General features: G+C 41.0%; 1 protein-coding gene across 3 annotated transcripts in view; it reads left to right on the top strand.

Annotated features, from left to right (window-relative positions):
• LOC121950014 (serine/threonine-protein kinase WNK1-like) overlaps positions 1-22,499 on the top strand; it is a 39,143-nt gene that overhangs the window by 12,793 nt on the left and 3,851 nt on the right. The window contains exons 3-27 of one of the 3 annotated variants that reach the window (XM_042495912.1): positions 3,596-3,768; positions 4,052-4,272; positions 5,887-6,044; positions 8,390-8,478; positions 8,571-8,790; positions 8,952-9,053; positions 9,157-9,517; positions 9,607-9,770; positions 10,250-10,333; positions 10,727-10,762; positions 11,278-11,412; positions 14,285-14,361; positions 14,455-14,617; positions 14,710-14,826; positions 15,438-15,551; positions 15,663-15,711; positions 15,804-15,941; positions 16,392-17,395; positions 17,492-17,566; positions 18,152-18,271; positions 18,900-19,239; positions 20,528-20,702; positions 20,831-21,024; positions 21,753-21,929; positions 22,021-22,250. In XM_042495912.1, the coding sequence (XP_042351846.1) occupies positions 3,596-3,768; positions 4,052-4,272; positions 5,887-6,044; positions 8,390-8,478; positions 8,571-8,790; positions 8,952-9,053; positions 9,157-9,517; positions 9,607-9,770; positions 10,250-10,333; positions 10,727-10,762; positions 11,278-11,412; positions 14,285-14,361; positions 14,455-14,617; positions 14,710-14,826; positions 15,438-15,551; positions 15,663-15,711; positions 15,804-15,941; positions 16,392-17,395; positions 17,492-17,566; positions 18,152-18,271; positions 18,900-19,239; positions 20,528-20,702; positions 20,831-21,024; positions 21,753-21,929; positions 22,021-22,250 (4,716 nt within the window). Of the gene's footprint in view, positions 1-3,595; positions 3,769-4,051; positions 4,273-5,886; positions 6,045-8,389; positions 8,479-8,570; positions 8,791-8,951; positions 9,054-9,156; positions 9,518-9,606; positions 9,771-10,249; positions 10,334-10,726; positions 10,763-11,277; positions 11,413-14,284; positions 14,362-14,454; positions 14,618-14,709; positions 14,827-15,437; positions 15,552-15,662; positions 15,712-15,803; positions 15,942-16,391; positions 17,396-17,491; positions 17,567-18,151; positions 18,272-18,899; positions 19,240-20,527; positions 20,703-20,830; positions 21,034-21,752; positions 21,930-22,020; positions 22,251-22,499 lie in introns of all 3 variants that reach the window. The other 2 variants (XM_042495911.1, XM_042495914.1) reach the window with 2 other exon arrangements.

Genomic DNA, 22,499 nt, shown 5'->3' with positions numbered 1-22,499 from the left:
TAAACTGGGAGTGTCGATAACACAACTCTCAATGAAGGCTTAGTCATGACGTAATTAAATACAACATAATACTCTTGAATGAATTTCTTGCTTAACCTGATGGTCGTCAAGTATAACGGGAGGGGCCAAGCACATCCTTGATTTACAAAATACAAGACAAGCAGCATCGTTAGTCGTCATGTGGCACAAAATTGTTTTATCTCAATAATCAATAAAATGCGAATAATTGCCCAGCCCTACCTCACATCAGTCAAGCAAACATGTCAGAAACGTTATTATTTATTTTATTATTACTTACAAGGCAAACCACAGTAAACAAAGTGATGAAGCTAAACCATAGCAACCTAGGCTACAATCTAAATGAAAAACTGTTGACAAATATACTTTTCTTAAAATCTCAGTATCTTGGGATCCTTCAGGTGTAACAATAATTGTCAAATTTGCTCCCAAATGCACAGGAATGTGCATTAGATATTGTAGCACTTGCCGAAAATGACCGTCCTGCTTTTCTTGATCTCTTAAGCCATTACACTAATCTAAATCTAAATCTAAGTACAAGAAAGAGAAACATTTTATATGGCAATAGTCTGCCTTTGATTGGTAGTAATGAGATGAAGTAAGATTTCCTTCTATTGTTCAGTGAGTGGTGAATATTTGGCTTCTCTGATTGAGATTTGTGGATGTACCAGAGACTACCAGGCTGTGGTCCAAGTGACATTAACAGCAGGACATGAGACCGGGCAAATAACTCTTTCTAGTGACAGTCAAAAGAAGTGGGATGTGTATCTTAATTGCAGGATTGTAAATTCCTGGAGGGTTTTTACAGGCCGTGGGTCATGCATGCTTTTAAGCGGTAAGGAAGCTAAGTAATTAGTTTGTCCTGGCTTATGCTGAGTAAGTCATAGAAAAATGTTTGACGGGTAGGGTGTTTGAGTGTGAGTCAGATACTTTTCTGTATTTTCTTTGTAGAAGTTGAAGTGGACATCATTTAAGCAGCTGGATGTCTTATCTCTTACAGTGAATGTAGTTTTTCATCTGGTTTGTCTCATTGGGCCTCATGCAGCAACGTACTCTTAAATTTGTCTTAAATTTTCACTTAATTTTCTGGTAAGAGAATATATAGGAAAAGTCAGCCTAGATGCACCAAATGTTCTTAACCATCCAAATCTGCTCTTACCCAGATGTGCTTAATGCTGAATCTCCTTTCATATAATATATGGGAGAAGCTGGATTCATGAAATGTTTTTTGCATGAAAAATGTCTTACACTTCAAAATAACTGCCAGTTGATTTTCAAATTAATCAAGTAATTGTTTATTTCCCTCTAAATTGTAGGGGGATAGAAGTGTAAAGTGGGATTAGAGTACTGAATAAGTTCCTTAGATTTGTACTTTATTACAATACTTGAGTAAATATACTTAGTTATACACCAGCACTGGTCAGCAGAGGGATGCACAGTGACTGAAGTATAAGTATAGAAGTATTTCCTTTGCCCTAAAAAAAAAAAATAATCCATTCATTATAATAACTCTAAAACATAATCTAAATTTGATTAAATTCATGCATTTTAAAAAAAATGCTCCTCAAATATAAAATGCATTTTTCCTTGTGCTGGGCAACAATTTGCAGTCTGTAAAACTAAGATGTTTTCTCATATCTTGGTAAGAGTGCTCTCAACCACTCTATTATATACCCGTACTAAAAATAACAACAAATGGTAGATTCGAGCAAAGACAAGAAAATCTGTTTGTATATTGTTTCTTGCATGAGGCCCATTGTAAATTAATACAGATGGGTTTTTGTGGGGCTGGGGCTCTGCAGATTCTTGGCTTTGAGCTCTGAGGTTGTGAATGCCGCCATGGGTGTTTTGCATGACGCAGTTAGAGAGGGGAACCACTGCCCCAATAGATAATACTCTGAAAAGTAGGTCAGTCGTTCCAAGTGCATGGTTTGGCCTCCATTTATCGCCCATCTTTCCTTATCCTCTGTTTCCTGACATTGCTCCCTGATTCAGTGTCCTCCCCTGAGCCTAATTGTTTACATATGTTTCTCTTTAACAAGCTCATTTTCAGATGCTCTGTGTTACCCCCAGACATTGAAAACAATCAACCGCAAAACCACCAAAATACCCTCCACAAAGTCTGAGTTATGTTTTTCTTCTCGTGGTCTCAGTCAGTGGAAGGTTTTCTATCTCTGGATGACAAACAAAGTTAAACCCTCACTCTACACACTCACAAATGGGCTGAATTTCCTGGACAGCCTGGCCTATGGCCAGGTCCCTGGGGGTTTCAAGGGAGGTCTTTGGCTGCATGGTTTCACTGGGCTTGTCTAACTGGTATGGGCCTGCTGCTCTATAGTTATGCATACTGCAAATGTAGGTCATGCCAGAAATTACTTTTGAAACTTGAGAGGGGTGGTTTTACACATTCCAGATATTTTGTTAATATGCAAACCCTACCATAAGAGTTCATGCCAATCCATATTTATGCTTCAGTCACTTTATGCTATGTTAAATAGCATATACCGGTATCAGCTTTTCAAGCGTTGTGCTATGATTCATTAACAAACCCAGCAGCTGCCAGACATATGTTCACTCTTATCATCTATAGCTTTGTTCACCATGCAGTCCATGGTGAGCATCATTGCCCTCATACTAGATACACTTGGTATCCAAAGGGCAGGGCAGTATATCATTGATTATGTTATAGCTTATCATTATTGCTATAATAAATAAAGATAAAACGTTTTGTCTAATTAAAAGTACAAAACAATCCATAATTACTCTCATTATTAAAAAAAAAAAAAACATTTACATACATTATACTGTTCTGATTACCATTTTCTAAAAAACTAAAATAGTAGGATCTTAACACATAAAGTGATATGGTGTATGTAGATATTGTCTTCAGACTATGGTGATTATTTGTTATTTATTTTTGCCACAAATGTACTAAAACCTACTTCAGAGAGGCGTTTGCCTGTTGATATTAGCGTATCTTGTGTTTTAAAAAGGTTTGGAAAGAGGACAGAATTGTCTCGGTGTAACAAGCCTGATGTATCATGTTTTTGCTTGAGATTATAGTCTGCACTGTCCCGTTCTTCTCTAATTCTCAGCAATGCTGTGGCTCTTGTCTCATTTTGGTTTTCTTGGTATTTAGGACAAAGCTAGAAACATTTCATTTGGTTCACACTAGTCCACCAGAGAAAACTAGAGAAGAGCCACTCTCCTATTGCCTCAACTGTATATTTGTACTTTTATCAGAGTGTATGTGCAATTTTGTGCGTGAAGAAGGAAATGTAAACTGTACCACCTAAGGCATTTTCTTCAGTTTAAATCCCTTAGATTTGTTGTTTCTCCACTGTTTAAACCTGGAACATCAAGCTGATTGTAAAACTTTTTCTAGATATTAGATATAAATCTTCACTTGCCATTTGTATTGATCGTGTCCATCGTGTCATATATTTGCACATTACTGTTTTGTCATTAATGCATTGTTAAAAAGTCATCATTCCAAAATAATCTGTGTAGATCTAGAAATAGTGCTGCCCTTTGTGGTGTGTGAAATCTTAAAATATTTCTCTTTTGTCTCCCGCAGGATCGTAAGCTGTCAAAGACAGAGAGGCAACGCTTTAAGGAGGAAGCTGGGATGTTAAAGGGACTACAGCATCCCAACATTGTCCGCTTTTACGACTCCTGGGAGGGACCCTCCAAAGGCAGGAAGTGCATTGTACTGGTCACTGAACTCATGACCTCTGGCACACTCAAAACGTGAGTCTCAAACTTGCCAGAGCCAGCACACACATTAATACATAACTCATATATACCTTATACTGTACACTAGGGCTGTGCTTTTTGGATAAAAAAGGATCATGCTGACTATTGAGTATAAATATTCTGTCTGTTTGTCGTTAGAAAATTAAGTATTTGTTGAACTTTGCATGTAATTTATTAAAATTAAATAAAAGAATACAAGAAAATACGTCATTTTCTAGCATTATTAGTTCTGTGCTCCTCAGAGAATATGTGAAAATGATGATTTGTTCTCTTGTAGATATCTGAAGCGGTTCAAGGTGATGAAAATTAAAGTGCTGCGCAGCTGGTGTAGACAAATCCTCAAGGGGCTCCACTTCCTTCATACTCGGGCTCCCCCCATCATCCACAGGGACCTTAAGTGCGACAATATTTTCATCACAGGCCCAACAGGATCCGTCAAGATTGGAGACCTGGGACTGGCCACACTCAAGCGCGCATCATTCGCGAAGAGTGTTATAGGTACGACTCCAAAATCATTTCTACCTTCGGGTCCCTGTCCCGCTGTGGGGCAGTGCCTTTTCTGAGGTTATATTATGTTTGTATGGAAAATGATGGTGTTTAAAGAGGGTATTTTCCTTTGTCTTGTTTTTCTGACGATGTGGTTCAAAAACAGACCACAGCGTTTCAGCTGTCTCTCAAACCACAGCTCAAATGGAGGCCAAAAACTGTGGTAATCTCACAGATAACCACAAGGCTTTCTCTCTTTGCACTCGCACAGCGACTCTATCAAGTTTGGTCATTGCACAGAATATTTCTGTTCTATGTTTCTCCAAAAAAAAGAGAGGTTTTTTTTCCAGGCTCCTACTGAATGTAAGTAGCGCCTAACGTTTCTCATACTGTTAAATATTAATACCAGTATTATAATAGATGTCATGCCTTCTTGCAGGCTAACCTGGCCATGGCTTAAGGTATGGCCTTTGCTTCTGTCTTAGACTGGTCTTTGTTCTGTGGTTTGGAAATATGTGGTCTGTTTGCCCGTTATACCTATAATGTTTAACATCTCTTTCTATGGGTTTGCCTCAACAGGTTTTTTTTTTCTAGTGTTTGTCTCTTACTGTCTTTTAAAATATTACAGGGCCGCAGAATCTTTTTGATCCATCTTTGTGTCCAGGGAGCTCTCCCCACTTTCTCTCTGTCAGCCTTTTGCCTTTGTTTTTTCTTTGTTTTATTTTTATTTATTTATTTATTTTTTTACTTTCACATTCTTGGGTATGTTTTTAAAATGTAGGCTCTAGCCTCAGCTGTGCCCCATTCTGCTGTTTGGAATGAATAGGGTACTGCTGGTCATTAAGTAAGTATGAACTTTTATGGGCCTGGTAAGTGTGACAGTGTGCTGTAACACACATCAATATCAAAAACAATTACATTCAAATAACCAGTTTTTCTGTGTAAGACCCGAGATTGAATATAAAATGATTAATTAATCGAACAAGGCCGATGTGCAAAGACACACTGCTGAGTGCAGTAACTAGCTATGGGATCTGCTTCTCTGAGGCTTGACCATAACAGTTTCTCCCGGCAGGTGAAGAAGAGATGGTAAGTCAGACTCCAAAAGGTGAGTGTACTATAAAAGACAATGTGGTTTTAAGGTAATGTCTTGACAAAAGTTCCATAGCTAGTCAAATTTCTCTTGCAGGGATCACTGGCATCCCTTTAAACAAATTACACTGTATTTCGGCCTGCTCATTTATTCTTTTGAACTTTGCAAATAACATTTTGGCAACAAGTGTGTTCTGCACATTGACTACCTCAGTCACAGTCTTGAATCCCAACATGTTAAGGTCTTACACAGACAAACGCTTGCTTTCTTCTCTGCAGTCTAACTGAGCCCAGCTTCTCCTTCCTTTTTTGTTTTCTGTCTCTTTTTTGCTTTCCTCCCCCTTTTTCTTTTTTTCTCTCTCTATTCCAACTTTCACCTCACAGGTTCTACTCCAGGAGACGTCTTCAGGCTCCACTCATCCTCCTCTTCCTCAACCCCTCACGGGTTAGAGGAGCAGAGGGGCAGTGGGTTGTGAGAAGCCCACTCAATCAGTAAGGGAGTTCGAGAGTTCTGAATAGTTGTTTTGATTTAAGGTACCCCTGAGTTCATGGCGCCTGAGATGTATGAGGAGAAGTACGACGAGTCAGTGGATGTGTATGCCTTTGGAATGTGCATGCTGGAGATGGCCACCTCAGAGTACCCGTACTCAGAGTGCCAGAATGCTGCACAGATCTACCGCAGAGTTACCAGCGTAAGTTGTCTTTTCAGCCCTCCATGTCACCCCTCTGCCCTGCCTTCACTTCTTCCTATGTGCCAAGAAGGCTAGTGTCCCATTCTGGAATGATTCTATATTCCCGCTGACACCTCTTTATCAAGCTTACTTTGCATTTCTATCTTTTTTTCCACCTCCTAAGTTCAGTGTAACCCTGTATTAATCAGGTTATGTCCCATTGCGCTGTTGGTTGGTGAATGTTAGTTAAATCAGAGAAGATCAGGATTCCCACAAATCCTTAAAAAGTCTTAAAAGGCATTGATTTAATAAATCTGAAAATATGGCATATTTGGTATTGAAATTACTTAAACTAATCTTTCAAGTGTCTTAAAAATGCTCAGACATAGGAAAAAGGATTTTATGAATTATTTTTTTCTGAAGTTGCATAGTAAAATCTCAAAATCACTGGTAACATCTATTTTTTAGTTAAATAATTAAATATGTTTTGCTTCTTAAACTCATCATGATGGGAATCCAAGTAGTGGGATCTCAAATGCAGAGGGGCAAACACAAGATTGCCAAGAAAACTGGCTAGAAATGCCATATATTTCCTACTTCTGTTGGTAAACCAAATAGAAGTTTATAATAGTATGATATAGTCATTGTCCTCCAAAAAGAGGGGGTGTTTGTTTGTTTGTTTGTTTGTTTTTTTCCATCATTTGACGTAGATAAACTTAAGTTTCACCGGACAAACAATGTCATGTTTTATGTTCCAAAAAATAATTATTAATAAAATAAATATGACTTGCTTTAAGCGACAGGAACCATGGTAGATGTGAGGCGTGGATGATTGATAAGACGCTAAACAAGTGCAGTCCTGCTGTTTTCGTAACGGCTAATGGTTTAGTCTTGTGATGATGTCAGAAGGGCAGTAACTGTCATAGGAAAAAAAAACTTGGCCTTATTAGTGACTTAGTCACTGATATGATTCATACTTTTGCAATAACAACAGTCTCATTGATAAAGAGGTTGCTCCTAGAGTGTCTTTACCAATACCCTCCTTTTATCTTTAACTGATAAGCACAACTACTGACGTTATTACCACATGACTCAACAAAGGATTTTTCTATGTACACCGCTGCTAAGTATTGAGACCAATCCTTAATTTGCAACAAAGAGGTCACACTTGAGCACCAAGCACAGTTAATGCAATTGAGAAAGTGTTATTGTGGTGTTGAGTCCATGTTTGGGTAGTGTCACATGCTATGGTTTTACAGTACTACTCCTTAGGGAAATGGGCGGTTGTACTTCCTGTTCTGTTGTTCAGCTCAGCTGTTCAGCCAGTCCTCCATTTTCCTGTAGCACCATACAGTTTCCTGTTGCTTTTGGCTCAATTCATGTCCTTTCATCTCCTGTACTTTATCGCCTCTCATCTGCTCCACTGACATATGCCCCCCTTTATCATCACTTAACATTCAGCAGTTTTTATTTGCTACCTGGCAGAAAGCATGCCATCCTTTAGGCATGATTTAAAGGTGCTGTATGTTACCCTGGAAAAAGATTTGCCGACAAAGTGGCCGACAAATACTGGTTTTTCAGGTCGGATTCCGATGCCGATTAGTAGTAGTTAATGAGACCGATAACCGATATTTGGAACCAATATGCATTTACAATAAAAACGAAAATCATTCCGTCAGTATTTAGAGTTTGGAATATAACAAACTCCAACACAAAACTTTGTTTAAATGCCTTTAGTAAATGTTTAATCAAAATTGAAACTTTCAACATCATATACAGCAATTTTCTAGCAACTTTTTTTTTTAAGTCAAGTGAAAATTTAAATAAAAATAATAAATAAAATTAAAAAATAAAATGTATCTCCCAGAGGTTTTGCGAAGTAAAAGTTACTCTCATGCTGACACTTTCTTTACACTTTTAATTTATTATTTTATCAGTTATCATTAAAATAAAACGTTGAAAAGATAACTGGCAAAATGCCAAATATCAGCCCTAATAATCAGCCAGGCAGACAATCTGTTGACCCCTAATTTTGACAAATACAGACATTTTGGTTTGGTATTTGGACTGAACACCAACCTTAAGTGTGGAAACAGACTCACCAATCAGCCGTCTTTTCCAGAGTTTCATACAGAACTTTTACCATAGTTCCTTCAAAGCCACCTCTTCCACTTCACACCGTGGATTTTGAGATTCATTCTAAAACAAAATTGAAAGAGGAAGTTAGTGAGTTCCCTTTCATCTATGTGAAATGTTTCTGTGGTGCTAATTAAGGGCCTCTGAGCTGAAAAAAGACATCAAGGAACTGAGAAAATGTCAGATGATAAGAAGAAATATTCTCATTCAGGGTTCTGTGTTTCCTGTAGGGGGTGAAGCCGGGCAGCTTCGACAAGGTGGCCATTCCTGAAGTGAAGGAGATCATCGAGGGATGTATTCGCCAGAACAAGGACGAGAGGTCTCGAGCTTTGGAGCCCACGTTAACAGGTTTAGGGTAGTCGAGCTCTTAAGGAAAACATATTGGCTCACGGCTTGTCTCCCTCTGTTTAGGTACTCGATCAAGGACCTTTTGAACCATGCCTTCTTCCAGGAGGACACAGGGGTGCGAGTGGAGTTGGCAGAAGAAGACGATGGAGAGATGGAGGCTATTAAGCTGTGGCTGAGAATTGAGGATGTAAAGAAACTCAAGGGGAAGTACAAAGACAACGAAGCTATTGAGTTCTCTTTTGACCTCAACAAAGACGTCCCAGAGGATGTGGCTCAGGAAATGGTGACTTGAACTTTTAAAAGTCTAATCACTCTTTTTTTTCAAATGCAACACTTATTTAAGACTGCATGTGACGTGGAAAAAGAAAAAATAGTTTAAAGGGTTTTCATTGCAATCTCTCAAATGTTCATTGCTGAATTATACGTCATGTCTTTGTCCTGTAGGTTGAGTCTGGTTACGTGTATGAAGGTGACCACAAGACCATTGCGAAGGCCATAAAGGACAGGGTGTCTCTAATCAGTCGCAAGAGAGCACAGCGGCAGCAGGTGAGCAGGTTTTCGACATAGTGCATCTGACGTGATGTTTACTTGTTGTCAATCAGTGCTCTCTTGAGGGATTTTAATACATTTTCCGCTGACTGACTTAAAGGTCAGAGAAGATCAAGAGAAGAGAAGGATTGAAGAAGAACAGCAGAGTCAGTTACTGCCAGCTCAGCAACCAGGCCAACAGTCAAGCACGGAGGTGTCTCAGTCCCAGCCGGTGCCACAGCCTGCCCCTTATGTCCCTCCACAACCAAACCAACACAGCACACAGATGTCTGCCCAGCCTGCATCTCAGCAGAGCCTTCAGAGCTCTAACTACAGCACTCCTCAATCAACCCAGCTGACCGGCATGGCACAGGGGGTCCCTTATGTCCCCCAGTCAACTGGGCAAGTCCCAGTTCCAGTTCAGCCAGAGTCAGAGGCGCCTGAGACTGACCAACACCAACAACTCCAGCACACCGGAGGAGGTGTGCATCAAAGAGTATTTATGGTTCGTTAGAGTGAGTGCATTCTGGAGTATTTTCATTAATAAACCCTTTTTATCCCCCTCTTACAGTCAGTCACATGGGTGACCGAATACCTGGTTCCACCATCCCTCCTGAGGTCCAGCCTCCTCAGCCCGGAGTGTCCTACAGCTCTCCTCCCAGTCAGCACCTTCAGCCCCAGGTGTCGTGCCCACAGACACAAAATGACCAAACGCAACAGCAGCAGTTGTCAGTGGTGAGTTTTGTTGAAAATACGACATAATTGACATTGCCTTCCATCGTGCCGATGCCTAGAACCGGCCTCGTCGTCCGCTAATCAGAAGATCGGTGGTTCGATCCCCTCCTCCTCTACTTTGCATGTTGAAGTCCGTGGGTAAAACTCTGAACTCAAATTACTCCTGATGCCTGCGTCTTTGGTGTGTGAGTGCGTTTGATTCTTTAAACTGAGTAGCAGGTGGCGCCTTGTATTGAAGCTACAGCCACCGATGCACAAATGTGTCTGTGCATCATTGAATGTGACATGTAGTTAAAAAAGCACTTTAAGGGGTCGAAAGAAGACTAAAAATGCACTATACAAGTTGATTTACATTACTGATGATTTATCATACCTCTGCACTAAACACATGCCCCTTGAGCTGTATGTCTTTACTCTTGGGATTTTGTCTCTGTCTAATTTTCACCTCATGTTGTTGTTTTCTCTCTGTGGTGACTTAGGTTCAACCCCAGCTGCCCGGTGTCCAGCCTGAAGTTGTTCCTGTTGCACCGAGCAGCCAGACTGTTCCAGTAGCTCCTCCACAGGTAAATGTGTACTGCATGTCCTTAAATAGTAACTTCACGCCAATTGAAAACTTTTGTTTTACTGACGCCTGGTTAAACGTTTGAAATCTGTTGCACCTAACAACAAACCTAACAGTAATGTGAGATTGTATTGAACACACCCTGAGTACGCTTTTATATCACTGCAGCAAATGTGAACTTCAGCTGCTCAAGGTCAGCAAAAACACAATTTTCAGAGTGTGTCAAGTTGACCTTATGAAGCTTACAGGCTGTGCTTCAGGTGGCTGCACTGAAAGCAGCAACTCAGTTTTCCGAATCCCGAGTTTTCAAGCCTCCTCTGTTATATTTTCCTTAGTTTTATTTTCATTCTCAAGTTTCCTACTCTTACCCTGTGTTATGTTTTGTTTCTTATAGTACGGAGTTTACTACCAACCATCGCTTCCCCCTCAGGTAGATAAAATGTCCCATTTTCCTGTTAACGCTTGTAAATACACCCACAGCCTTTCTGGGAATCAAAATAAACATATTGTTTATATTTTCACAGATGTTTGGTAAGTTTTTACCTGGTTGTAGGAAACGCAGAAAAATGGAAATGATGTTATCCAGAAAAAAATATTCCATTCAGTAGTTTTTAAAATCTTGTACATGCAGTGTGGATTGACGTGCAATGTACATATCTATAAAATACAATGCAGAGTTGATAATAAAAGTTCACAGACGAATAGTTTAACATCCCACAATGTCAAATAGGTACATGATCTCAGTTGTGCAGCTATGTTGTCCAACAGGTAAGTGTGTGAGGGTTTGGAATAGAGCCAAAGTAAATCTTTGAAAGATTTAGATTAGAAAGATTTTCAGGTTTTTAAGAAGTCGGCAAGATGTTTCTAGGTGTTTGCTTGTATCCCAACTTCAGATCTTTGTGATTTTATTCTTGTTCCTCCCTCTTTATCCCTTCAATTCCACAGATTTCCTCTCAGCAAGTGATGATTCCCCCGTCCTCTCAGTCATCTCCGCCCCAACAGCAGCAGCAGCCAGAGAGCAGCATCTGTCTCCCAAGCTCGACTCTACCGCAGGCACAGACCGGAGTTCAGCAGCTACAGGTGACACGCACACGCACACGCACACGCACACACACACACACACACACCTGTCCTGCTCAGACTTAACATGCACATTTATTCGATCTTGCTTTGAGATTAGGGATGGGGATCATCAATTTTTTTTGATTATTGAGGCTCCTTGATGATCCGAGTGCTTATCAAATCCACAATCGATTCTTTTCTATTATTTGGTGGAAAGACGAGGCAAAAGTATGTTTCTAACAGAACTGGTTTTACAGTCATTTTTTAGTCGTGTGTTTAATGATTAGGAAATAAATGATTGTATTTTAATTTGCATAGTTACCCTGAAAAATCTTGGCATAAGCAGTTTTAGTTACGTGTTATAAGAAGGATAGGATGTTAAACTGGGTGTAATTCCATCTCTGCTATCTATTTTATATTGCTGGGAAAACTAATTCTCATCCAAACAACTGAATTATTCAAGTTTCTTGTCAAAAACTAAATGTTCTTTTATGTTAAATTTGAACACATTATAATGAAATTTTATTTATGTTTTCTTAATAGTCATTTTACTGAGCCAACCTTGAACACATCACATGAAACCTTATGGAACTTTGTTTATTTAGCTAACTAGCTCTTATCCTGACAATTTTAATATTGGATTACTATTTTTTGTTTTATTTTTTATTTTTTTACTATTTTACTTTTTTAAACTTTGCTGCAAAGTTTGGGTGTGTGGATGATGACGAACATTATGCCAGATGTGCTGCAACAGCTGATGGAGCTGAAGGAGTGTTTTTTTACCTTGAAGACAGTCGAAGTTTCTCCATTTAGGTTTAATTTGATGTACAATAGATGTATGCAGACCAGTGATCGGATTTAAATGACGTGACTCGACTCAAGATATAATGTTTAGTTATAGGACCCATGGGACTCGATAGCAGTATCGATAACCTTTAAATGGTATTGATTTTTAGGTTTTGAAAAAGCAGAACCTGGTCCTCAGTAGAACCAGGTTTTGATCCCCATCCCTATTTGAGACATACACTGACATATCACTTCACCATACCATAGTATGGATTTCATGCTGTCCATTTTCATGTTTGCATTTTTCTAAATATTTTTTTCTTTCTCTTGGCGCACCTTTCTCATTACCACGGCTGTCCCTTTTTTTTTCTTCCACTCTTCCCCCTTGCATGCTGCTCATTCCTGCATGACTCTAAGTCTTGGACCAGTGATCCAAGTCCTCCTATCCTGTCACCTCCACTCAACGCAGAGCACCTATTCTTCCTCTATCAGGCCTCGTGCCTCTCTGTACTGCAGGTACTCGACAGAGCACAAAACAAAGTTGTGTGGGTGGGTGTATGTGGGTCAGGTGTGAAGCATTTGGTCCACACCTCCTTACATGCTGCCTGTTCCTTGAAACGTGTAAATTCATTCCTCAAAAACATGTTTTTGGAGCACCAATTAACATATGATTAACATACGAAGGGCATTTCTTATCGAGTTTATCGGTTTTTTCACCCACATTTCTGCGACCGCAGACGAAAATATCCTCTGAAATGTGAAACCATAAAACAGTGCATTGAGTTGTAACCAAAAGGAAATGCAAACTAGTTACAAAAATCAAAGTACTGCAACTGCCTACAGGGCTGGAACTGGAAACTGATACTCTGAAAAACGTAACTAATATCCATATTAGCAGGGCAGAGAAAAATGCCCACATTCTGATGGAAATTAACATGAAAACTTGCACTCTGCGTGAGAGCTGAATAATGGCGTCTCTTGTACCCAGATACAAGTTTAACCAAGTTCAAGAGCTCCATCTGGTGGATGATCATGTGCAAATCATTCCTTTCTTGTAATTATTGGTCAACATAAAAGATCAAAATAAAATTGAATGAATGATTAGAGTACCCCTGGAATGAGTCCTAAAACCTGGAAATGAGTAAGCATTTCAGCGCTCTCAGTTACCCCGTCTTGAAGTCAATTGTTTTTTTTTAAATATTTTTTGTTTAGATGTCAGAAAGCTGTGTTTGAAACCATTCCCTATTACGGAAATACTGCACCATGTTCGAATTCTCAGTGGTTAATTTCATCCGTTATACACTGCAATAGAAAATATTCACAATGCACAGCAAATCTGAGTGTACATATGATGTACCCTACATTTAACTTGGGTGTACCACAATGCAATGCGGTCCTGTATTTCAGGAGGAAGAAAAATCAAGCATAGTGTCTGAACTCTTACTTGGTTATTCCCTATATAGTTCAGTATATATTTCACAATACAGAGAGAATAGTGAGTGAGTGAGTTAATGGCTGATCGGGTTTGAACACAGCTAAGGTCTGTGGTTAACACTAGCTTGAAAGACTTTAATGTTTAGTTTTATGACATTAAATACACCATTTAATACCCCACACATGATGGTTGAAGCTTTTATTTGTCCTGTTAAATCAGTTGCTAACAAGTGGCTAAATGAAATTACAGAGCGTCATCACACCAAACACGGCTCTACAGTCTCACTGTGGAGGCGATGTAGTGTAGTCTGTTTATTGCCTAATATTATCTTTTTAATTCTGGCAATTGCATCTAGGCTTCAAGAATCCTAAAAGTGGCGTGTAAGCATCATAAATATTTGTTTGCGACAGAGATTATTTTCTGCTATAATTTAAATTTAAATGAAGAAATCCCATAGACGTTTTGACGGGGGAATCAGGGTGACGCTAACTTCTATGCCCGCCCACAGAAAGGAATTAATCCGGAGGCACTCTGTGGAAAAGACTTCGATAAATATCAGTTTACTGTGTAAATCCCTAAACCATGATTCAAATGAGTAAAGCACAAACAATAGGACTCTCCATTTTGAGGTTTGGTTTTGACATCAGGTGCTTGATTTCTGTGTTTTAGGCCCCTGTGAGTGTTCCTCAGTCAACACCAGTGGAGCAGCAAGGATCCTCCGCTCTGGTTCCACCAACTGTAGAAAGGTAAGAAGAAAGTTATTTTAAAAAAAGAATCAGGTTTCACCAGCACTGCACTATATGTCCAATCTGTCTCTCATGGGTCCTTGTCTCTTTCAGCTGCCTGTCAGATGCAGCCTCAGGTCTTAGTGACGGTAATGATGGAAGTTCTACATCAGGAGGTCGCCATGAGGGGCGCTCACTGAAACGTCACCAGCGGCGATCTGTGCGCAGCCGCTCCCGCCACGAGAAAATCGGAAAGGCCAAGCTAAATGTTCTGAGTGTACGTTTTTTGAGCTGATGAGTTCATTCATGTTCGTCCTGTCTTACACCCTCTAACTTGAAACTGTTTTAACCTGAATGAATGTTTTGCAGATCTCTAATGTGGGCGACAGAGTAGCAGAGTGCCAGCTGGAAACACACAACAGGAAGATGGTGACCTTCAGATTTGACCTTGATGGTGATAATCCGGAGGAGATTGCACAGATCATGGTAGTGGTGGTGTAATTGCTTTTTCCTCTTAACATATAGGAAGTATCGACTGTCTGATGGTTATTTCTTATGCAATTTTTTATTGTCTATATATGTACAATGTTTACTATTTATTTATTTATAGAGTCTATACTTCTGTGTAGTTATCATCCCCAAAATCTCATTGAATTGTAAGCTGACAATGATAAGCCACTGTAATTGAAGAGAAAACAAGAAGTACAAACAAACTACTTTGGCTTTTTTTTATGTCTTAAAGTTTATTGAATTTCAAGTTTTCAACAACACAAGCCGCTTTACAGATAACACAATGCCCAAAGAACACCAGACAAAATATTGAGAAAAAATTAATACCTTTTTTTTTTTAAAAAAAGAAAAAGAAATAAGGATTGAAAAACAACAAAAGACAACAAAAACAAACAGACAACAGCACTAGTGAACGATAAACTAAGTTAAATCAGGAGTGAAGTATTGACATGATCTGAAAAAAAAAGAAATTATCAGATTGCACCGCTGCCAAATGCCTTAAGTGACTTTTTTATATCTGCTGCACTTACCAACAACAATATGCCGTCTCTGTTACCATCGTGAACTTCTTTTGCCTTCTGTTTCAGGTTGAGAGTGAGTTCATCTTGGAGAGTGAGCGGGAGTCCTTCATCGAGCAAATCCGTGAAGTCATTGAAATGGCTGATGAGAAGGGAGAGGGCATGAAGGAAGGCTTTCCTCAGGTATTTCTGTGCCACACATCACCTTATTAGCCTTATTAACAATGTCAAACGGTTCAAATCTTCACCTACTGAACCTGAGGACGTAACCGCGGGTGTTTTATGTCTTTGCAGATGAGTGATCACCAGCAACAGCCGGAGCTGTCTGTTCCCATGCTGCCAGGTTAACAAAAACACGTTGCTCCATTCCACTTTGTTTTTATGAGGTCCAACTCCTGCCTCGCATCTTATCTTTCTTTTTGCCTTTTCTCCCAGGCATTTCCCCGAGCACTACGGCACAGGTTGTGCATTCGGCAGGACGAAGGTTCATAGTCAGCCCCGTGCCAGAGTCTCGTCTGAAGGAACAGTTCTTTGGCGCTTCTTCTGCTAATACCTCCTTTGGAGATGAACCAGGTGAGAAAATAGTTTGTTTTATTCTCTGTTGAATTGAACTGTTCCCGCTGTTTGTTTTCTTAAAGTAGTACAGTTGACACTGCATGAAAATAACCACAATATTTTATTTAAAACAAATTCAAAAGGGGCGCCCAGTAGTTCAGTTTGTATGTACAGATGCTTTGTCCTCACTGCAGTGGTCGCGGGTTTGAATTAATCTAAAATTAGTCATAACAGAAAAATGATAAACCTGACTGAAAAGCTGAAAACAAAATTAGGTTTAACCTTGGCAGATAATATTTTCTAAAACAAGTCACAAAGTAATGTGTAATGAAAAATGAAAACTCAAGTTGTTTCCTTTTTATGTTGTGTCACACAACTTTTTACATAAGCTGTTACTGATGCTCAAAATAACCATATTAACATTTTTATTCATTTTAGAATTCATTTTTCGTTCTCTCCTTTTTCTAGCTCCCTCCACACCTTTGGGTCTTTCTTTGTCTGCTCCATCTGGGACTCTCCAGCAGGCGTTCAGTAAAATGAAGCAGGCTCGCATGGAGAGAGGCAGCACTCTGGATCCCTCTACTGCTGAGCAAGAGCCGCGCCCTGTCCCGGCAGCTGAGGCTGGACTTGGACAGAGCTCCAACAATGTCCTGGCTCCTCCAGAAACTTCCACTGCTAGCACGACTTTCCCTGGTGTGCCTCTCACATCTACTGCAACATCCTCACCTCCTCCCTCAACTGGAAGGGTTTCCCCTCAACCTGTATCCACTCAGTCCCAAACTCCAGCTCCTGTCACCACTGATCCCAGTCCACCTTCTCAGTCGACACATGAAACAGCCCCCTCGCAGCTCCCACCTGCTGCCAACATCCCACCCACATCTTCCAACATTTCTCCCCCATCAGTGCAGACCTCCGTCCCTGCAGCACCCGGGCCTCAGCTGAGCAGCAGCTCCGTCTCTTCTGTCGCTGCTGTTACACCCAGTAGTACTGGCACTGTCCCTGCTCCAGAGCAGCAGCCCTTTACTGGTGCTGTTACGTCCTCTCAGCCTGTGAATTCGTCCATCCATGCACCACAGCACACACCCTCCCAGTCTCAGCCTGTCCCCATTTCTGCTCAGCCTCCTCCTCCCGCCTCGTTACCCAGTCAGAGCCAGGTCCAACCTCAGCCGGTGGAGTCAGAGGGAGCTGAGCCCCAGAACAAGACGGCTGGCAGAGATGATATCCAGGCTCTAGATAAGAAGCTACGGTCCCTCTTTAAAGATCAGAGCTCCTCCTCTGCATCAGTGGATCAGAGCACAGGCACCTCCTCTCCTCCCACTGGGACTTCTTCTCCTCCACCTGGAGCTGCCATGGTGCCTCCATCCAACCTCCCCCTCACCTCTGGGGTGCAGGGTGTCCTGGGCCCCACAACTACCCCAGGACAGGGAATTACCCCGGCAGGACAGACGCCTCCCACTAAGCCCAGGGCACAGGTTAGTGAAAACTGCAGCATCCAAGAATAGCAACAAGCTGTTTGTTGTTGTAATGATATTTTTAATTGGACTTCCCGCTCTGTTACGTTTTTTTAGACTTTGCCTACTGGTTTTGATCAAGCTGCTACACCTCCCTCTGAACTTGTACCCCCATTTCCAGGACCAAATCAGGTGAGATCTGCTATGTTTCTGTAGTATTACCTAGGACGCAGGGTTTGAAATTAGCACCGGCCACCAGCCAAATGCTGGTAAAATATCCAAATGGCTGCTAGATTTGCTTCACTGACCAGCCAAAATAACAATGGTAATCTATTGAGTGGCTGATGGTCCCCAGATTTTGCTGCAGAGTGAGTGCTCTTGGCTTTCAAACTCTTTGGAGCTGTGACATGCAGGCAGCACATAGACAGCAGCTCAGAGGAGGAGAGACCTTCTGCTTGAAAGTGTTGAGTTTACAGCTCACAACAACTTGAAAAGAGACAGTCTGTTTTTTGTTTGATACCTAGTATTGGCAAAAAATGTTAGTGAACAAGCTAATGATGGGTCGTAAATGTGTAATTTCTGATGTGAAGGCTGCTCGCTGTCACACTGAACACGAAAATCGTAAAATATTTGTATTGAACAGCCAGATCTAATTTTACTGGCATAATTCAGGTTTGTGTACAGCCCTGGTATGTCCTACTCGACTATTTTTGTTGGTTTGTAACAAATATTTACCATATAAACTGTTTCTTATATCCTGTTTGTGTGACTCCTCAGTCACAGCAACCGCTGGGTAATTTGGACGCCCAGTTGAGGAGGGCTCTGAGCCCAGAGACCGTTCAGGGAGGAAACAGAGTCCAGCCTCCAGCAGCAGGTTTCACTCTGGGACGATTCCAAGTGAGTTTAAGTCACAGTTTAAAATGTACAGCACTATGCAAAAGTCCATCGTCAGTATAGATCTGTTGTGACACCAAAGTAAGAAGGATTTATTTGTTTGTTTATTTATTAATTTATTTATTAGTCTCCTTATTAATACAAACAAAGAGTACAGAGAACATGTGGAATGCATTAAAACCCAAAAAAAGTCGAAGCAAAATGGCTTCATCAGACTGAAGTCAATATTCAATGTGAAACATGGAATTGTAAAACTATAACAAAAGGTGGCTAATACAATCAATATTGAGCTTTTCTTGAATGTAACCTGGTGTAAATACACACACAGAGATTTCAAGACTGAAGTGGAAAGGGAGGTCTCACTAAATACTTGCAATGTTAGCCTGTTGAAGTCGTTTTTTTCTCAAATATTTGCTTTTTTAATATTGTATACATATTTTTTGTATGTTTTGGCTGTATTTTCATAGAAAGACTACTCAGAAATAAATACATAATCATTATAACCGTGCTAAAATAACAAAGATAAAGTGGCCTGAGACTTTTGCACAGAACCATATCTGATTTTTTCAGTCTAGAACACCTAAACCTCGTGCTAAGTTCACTAACATTTTCTCCCTCCTCTCTTTCCCAGGTGTCTGTTGCCACTGATGGCACGTCCAGCAGCGTCCCAGATCCCTCAAGTATTGTTTCCTCATCTTCCCTTACGCCATCCTCTACCTCCTCCTCCTCTTCTTCTTCCTCCTCCTCCTCCTCCTCCTCCTCCTCCCCCTCAAGTCCAGAAAATACCCTCCACCGGTCATCCGCTCTGTCCAAAGGAGTCTGTGAAACTGACGCTGTGAATGGAGCCTCCTCTCTCTCTGCTGCTCCTGCCAGTCAGCCCACCACCATTGGGCGCTTCCAAGTGTCCACGAGCACTAATGCCACGTCTGAGCCAACAACTGGCTCTAAAGTGGGACGTTTCTCCGTCACAGGTACTTAAACTACCTCCCAAAATCTAGTGTAAAGCCTGCCTTGCAGGGGACTAATATTACACAGCGTCCTTCCATAGCATACTACACTGAGTACCGTACAAAACTGATGCCATTGACAAGACTGTAACTGAGCAGACTAAGTGAACCAGTGTTTGAATGGATCATCACATTATCACAGCTATCCTTGTTTTTGCCTTTGATAAATGGTCATGATGTAAGCAGTGTAACGCTCTCTGGAGATGCTTATATAGAAAGCCGTGGACTCTGGAGGCATTTCCACCTCTGCGCCAACCAGTCCTTTTATGTGTTTATCGAATTAATAGAGGCTGAAATGGGAATAACTACACAGAGCAGTGATACTCAACTAATGCAGAGACCCACGGATCCTTAAAAAGTCTTAAAAGGCATTGAATTCATTAATGTAACAATAAGGCCTCAAATGGCATTAAAATGGCTTAAGTCAACCCTTCATAAGTCTTAAAAATGCTAAGAAGTTGGAGGTAAGATTTTTATGACTCATTTGTTTTTGACATTGCGCTGGAAAAACTCAAAATAATGGGGTAACTTAAAATGACAATAATTTATCAAATGTCTCTTGCATTAACATCACCAAAGAATCACGTTTTGTGTGTATGGCCTGCGGGCCAAATCTGGCACATAATAGGGTGCTTAGTAGTCCCCCAAACATTTTCTAATTCACACAAAAAATAGTACCATGCTGGAAATTATTTTTGTACTTTTAGTATACATAAGGTGTCAGAGTGCATTAAACGGCATAAAAATAGAGCTTGTTTATCTAAAAAAGTGACAGTGGATGATCTCCCACACCCCTGAGAGATCTTAGCTAAGCCCCTAATGTTCTGAAAAACTAGAAATGTCCTAAAAATCCTAGAAATATGCTGAAATCCAAGAAATGCTCAGAAAATCTAGAAATGTCCTAAAATCCAAGAAATGTCCCAATACCCCAGAAAGGAGCTAAAATTATAGAAATGTCCTAAAATCAGAATAATGTCCTAAAATCAGAAAAATGTGTTAAAATCCTAGAAACCTGTATGGGGCTGCTGTGACTGGCCCCTGGCCTCCTGTCATTTGAGTATCTATGATTTAGAGCTTTGCAAAATCTGCAGACTTACGTAGCTACTAAGCTTGAAACTCCATTATGTTTTTATTATATCAGGATCATTCTTGAATGTTTTCAGTAAATTTAAATGGATTTTCTTCTTCTTGTGACAGATTACAGGTCCTCAGGTAAACTTACTTTATCTCTCAACACCTTCATTTCCCTCAGTGACCCCGGCTCCAGCAGCAGGCTCCAGTCCAACACATGGTTCCAGTATGCAGAACGGGCCCTCGTCCTCATCTGAGCCTCATAAAGCTCACACCCACTACAGCAGTGACAACGATGACGACTCTGAGACTGAGGACGAAGCTTTGCAGAAAGAAATTAGCCGCCTCAGAGAGAAGTACGTCCAGTCTTCACAGCGCTTCTTCACACTACATTCAATTCCTCTTTTGAGTGTTACTTCACAGCTCAGCAGGAGTATTTTTTACATGAATTAATGTTTTTCTGCCCGTCTTCTTCCGCTCACAGACACATGATGGAGATCCAGCTTCTGCAGAGTCGTCAGAAAGAGGAGATAGAGGCCCTGTTCATGAAGATGGGAAAACCTCCTCCTCCCTCTGTCTTGTCCCCTGCTGTGGCGATGGCCGGAGGTCGACGAAGGCTCAAAAGCAAAAACCACAAATCTGCTCGCAGTAGTGGACAGCCCAGCCCCGTACACTCGGGTAAGGAGGGTGAGCTGACTTGTTTTGGGACAAATTTAATACACACATGTCGACACAGTGTGTCCCTTTGGATTTTTTTTCCAGCAGCAGTGCTGAGGCGTGTGACTTTTATTTAGCACTGCCAGACGATATTAAGCACATCCGCTGATATAAGAGCGGTTTTAGAGACACAACTGTACAGTTGCAGATGTTGAATTAGTTTGAATAAAATGCTTCCTATGTTCTGTATGCTGTTAGAATCGCTCCTGCACGTGGCAGCAGATGTAACATTTGACATCTAGTGTTTCGGTCAGTGCGTTTACAAGGACGTGATTGGGTTGTTGGATTAACCTTTTTTATATGTTTGAGCACGTAAACGCTATATTCCGGCTATGAGAAACCCGTATTTGCTAACAGGAGTACTCTGAAAGAAACTGGGATGTATACGTGGAAGGTGAATAACGTGATTTCTTTGTGCTCATGTAAACACAGAGTCCCAAATATTATCATAACAGGGATGAGCCTCATAAACAGGTTATTCCTGTACAACAAACAAGTGATTGACTGTAACCAAGTAGAACACGGATGCCAACAAAAAATTGCATCCAAATAGAGGAATTCTTTTTTGTAATTCTCTTTTTATTGACGTTTGTAATCATACAAAAACAAAATACACAACCAAATCAACATGAAGATCCAAACATTGGCATGACGTGTTGACGTGGTTTGTCTTGTGCTTGTCTGTTCAGGATCTCCAGCCTCAGCTCTGGGTCTTCACAGCTCACAGTCCCCTCCAAAGCAAAGTTCACCCTCCGCAACAGAGGCCTCAGAAACGGCAACAAAAGCATCACACGCAGCTGACATGTTGTCCATAAAGCAGCTTAGATCCTCTCCATCCATGCCCAGCCTCGGCAGCTGCTCCGCGGGTGTGTGGAACCACCTCATTTCATCACAGTCACCTACTTTCATTGATTCCCTGAGTTTAATTTTTAGTTTACGTCTGTTCTTGTTCACCAGGATCAAGTGGGACCGGCTCCACAAATGGTTCCGGCCTCTGCCAGAACCACTCTGCGTCCCTGATGCAGGCGACTGGACCCTCTCCTCCTTCCTCTCACACGCAGAAGGGCAAGGGCACCTTCACTGATGACCTGCACCAACTGGTGGATAACTGGGCCAGGGACGCCATCAACCTCTCCCAGTGCAAGAGAGGTCCTAAAACTGGAGCGCCAGCACCACTGGGACATGATGTAGGCATTCAGTACCTTCTTTGAATTTCTTTGGGGCATTTTATGGCCTCGTATGTTTAGGGATCGGCACCGAAACCATACGATTGGTACCTACTGGACCAAATCACAACACAGATTTCGGTGCTTCATTTCAGTGCCAGATTGTGTGAATAGCGAGACAGGAATGAGAAAGATAGAGCGGCGAGCAAGCGTGTGTGTGCCAGTGACAGTGAGGCTGCAGAGAGTCTGAAGTTACGTGGCAGTGCAGTG

Source organism: Plectropomus leopardus, chromosome 11, assembly GCF_008729295.1.
Source record: "Plectropomus leopardus isolate mb chromosome 11, YSFRI_Pleo_2.0, whole genome shotgun sequence".
NCBI lineage: Eukaryota > Metazoa > Chordata > Actinopteri > Perciformes > Serranidae > Plectropomus > Plectropomus leopardus.
This window is presented reverse-complemented; position numbering and strand designations above follow the sequence as displayed.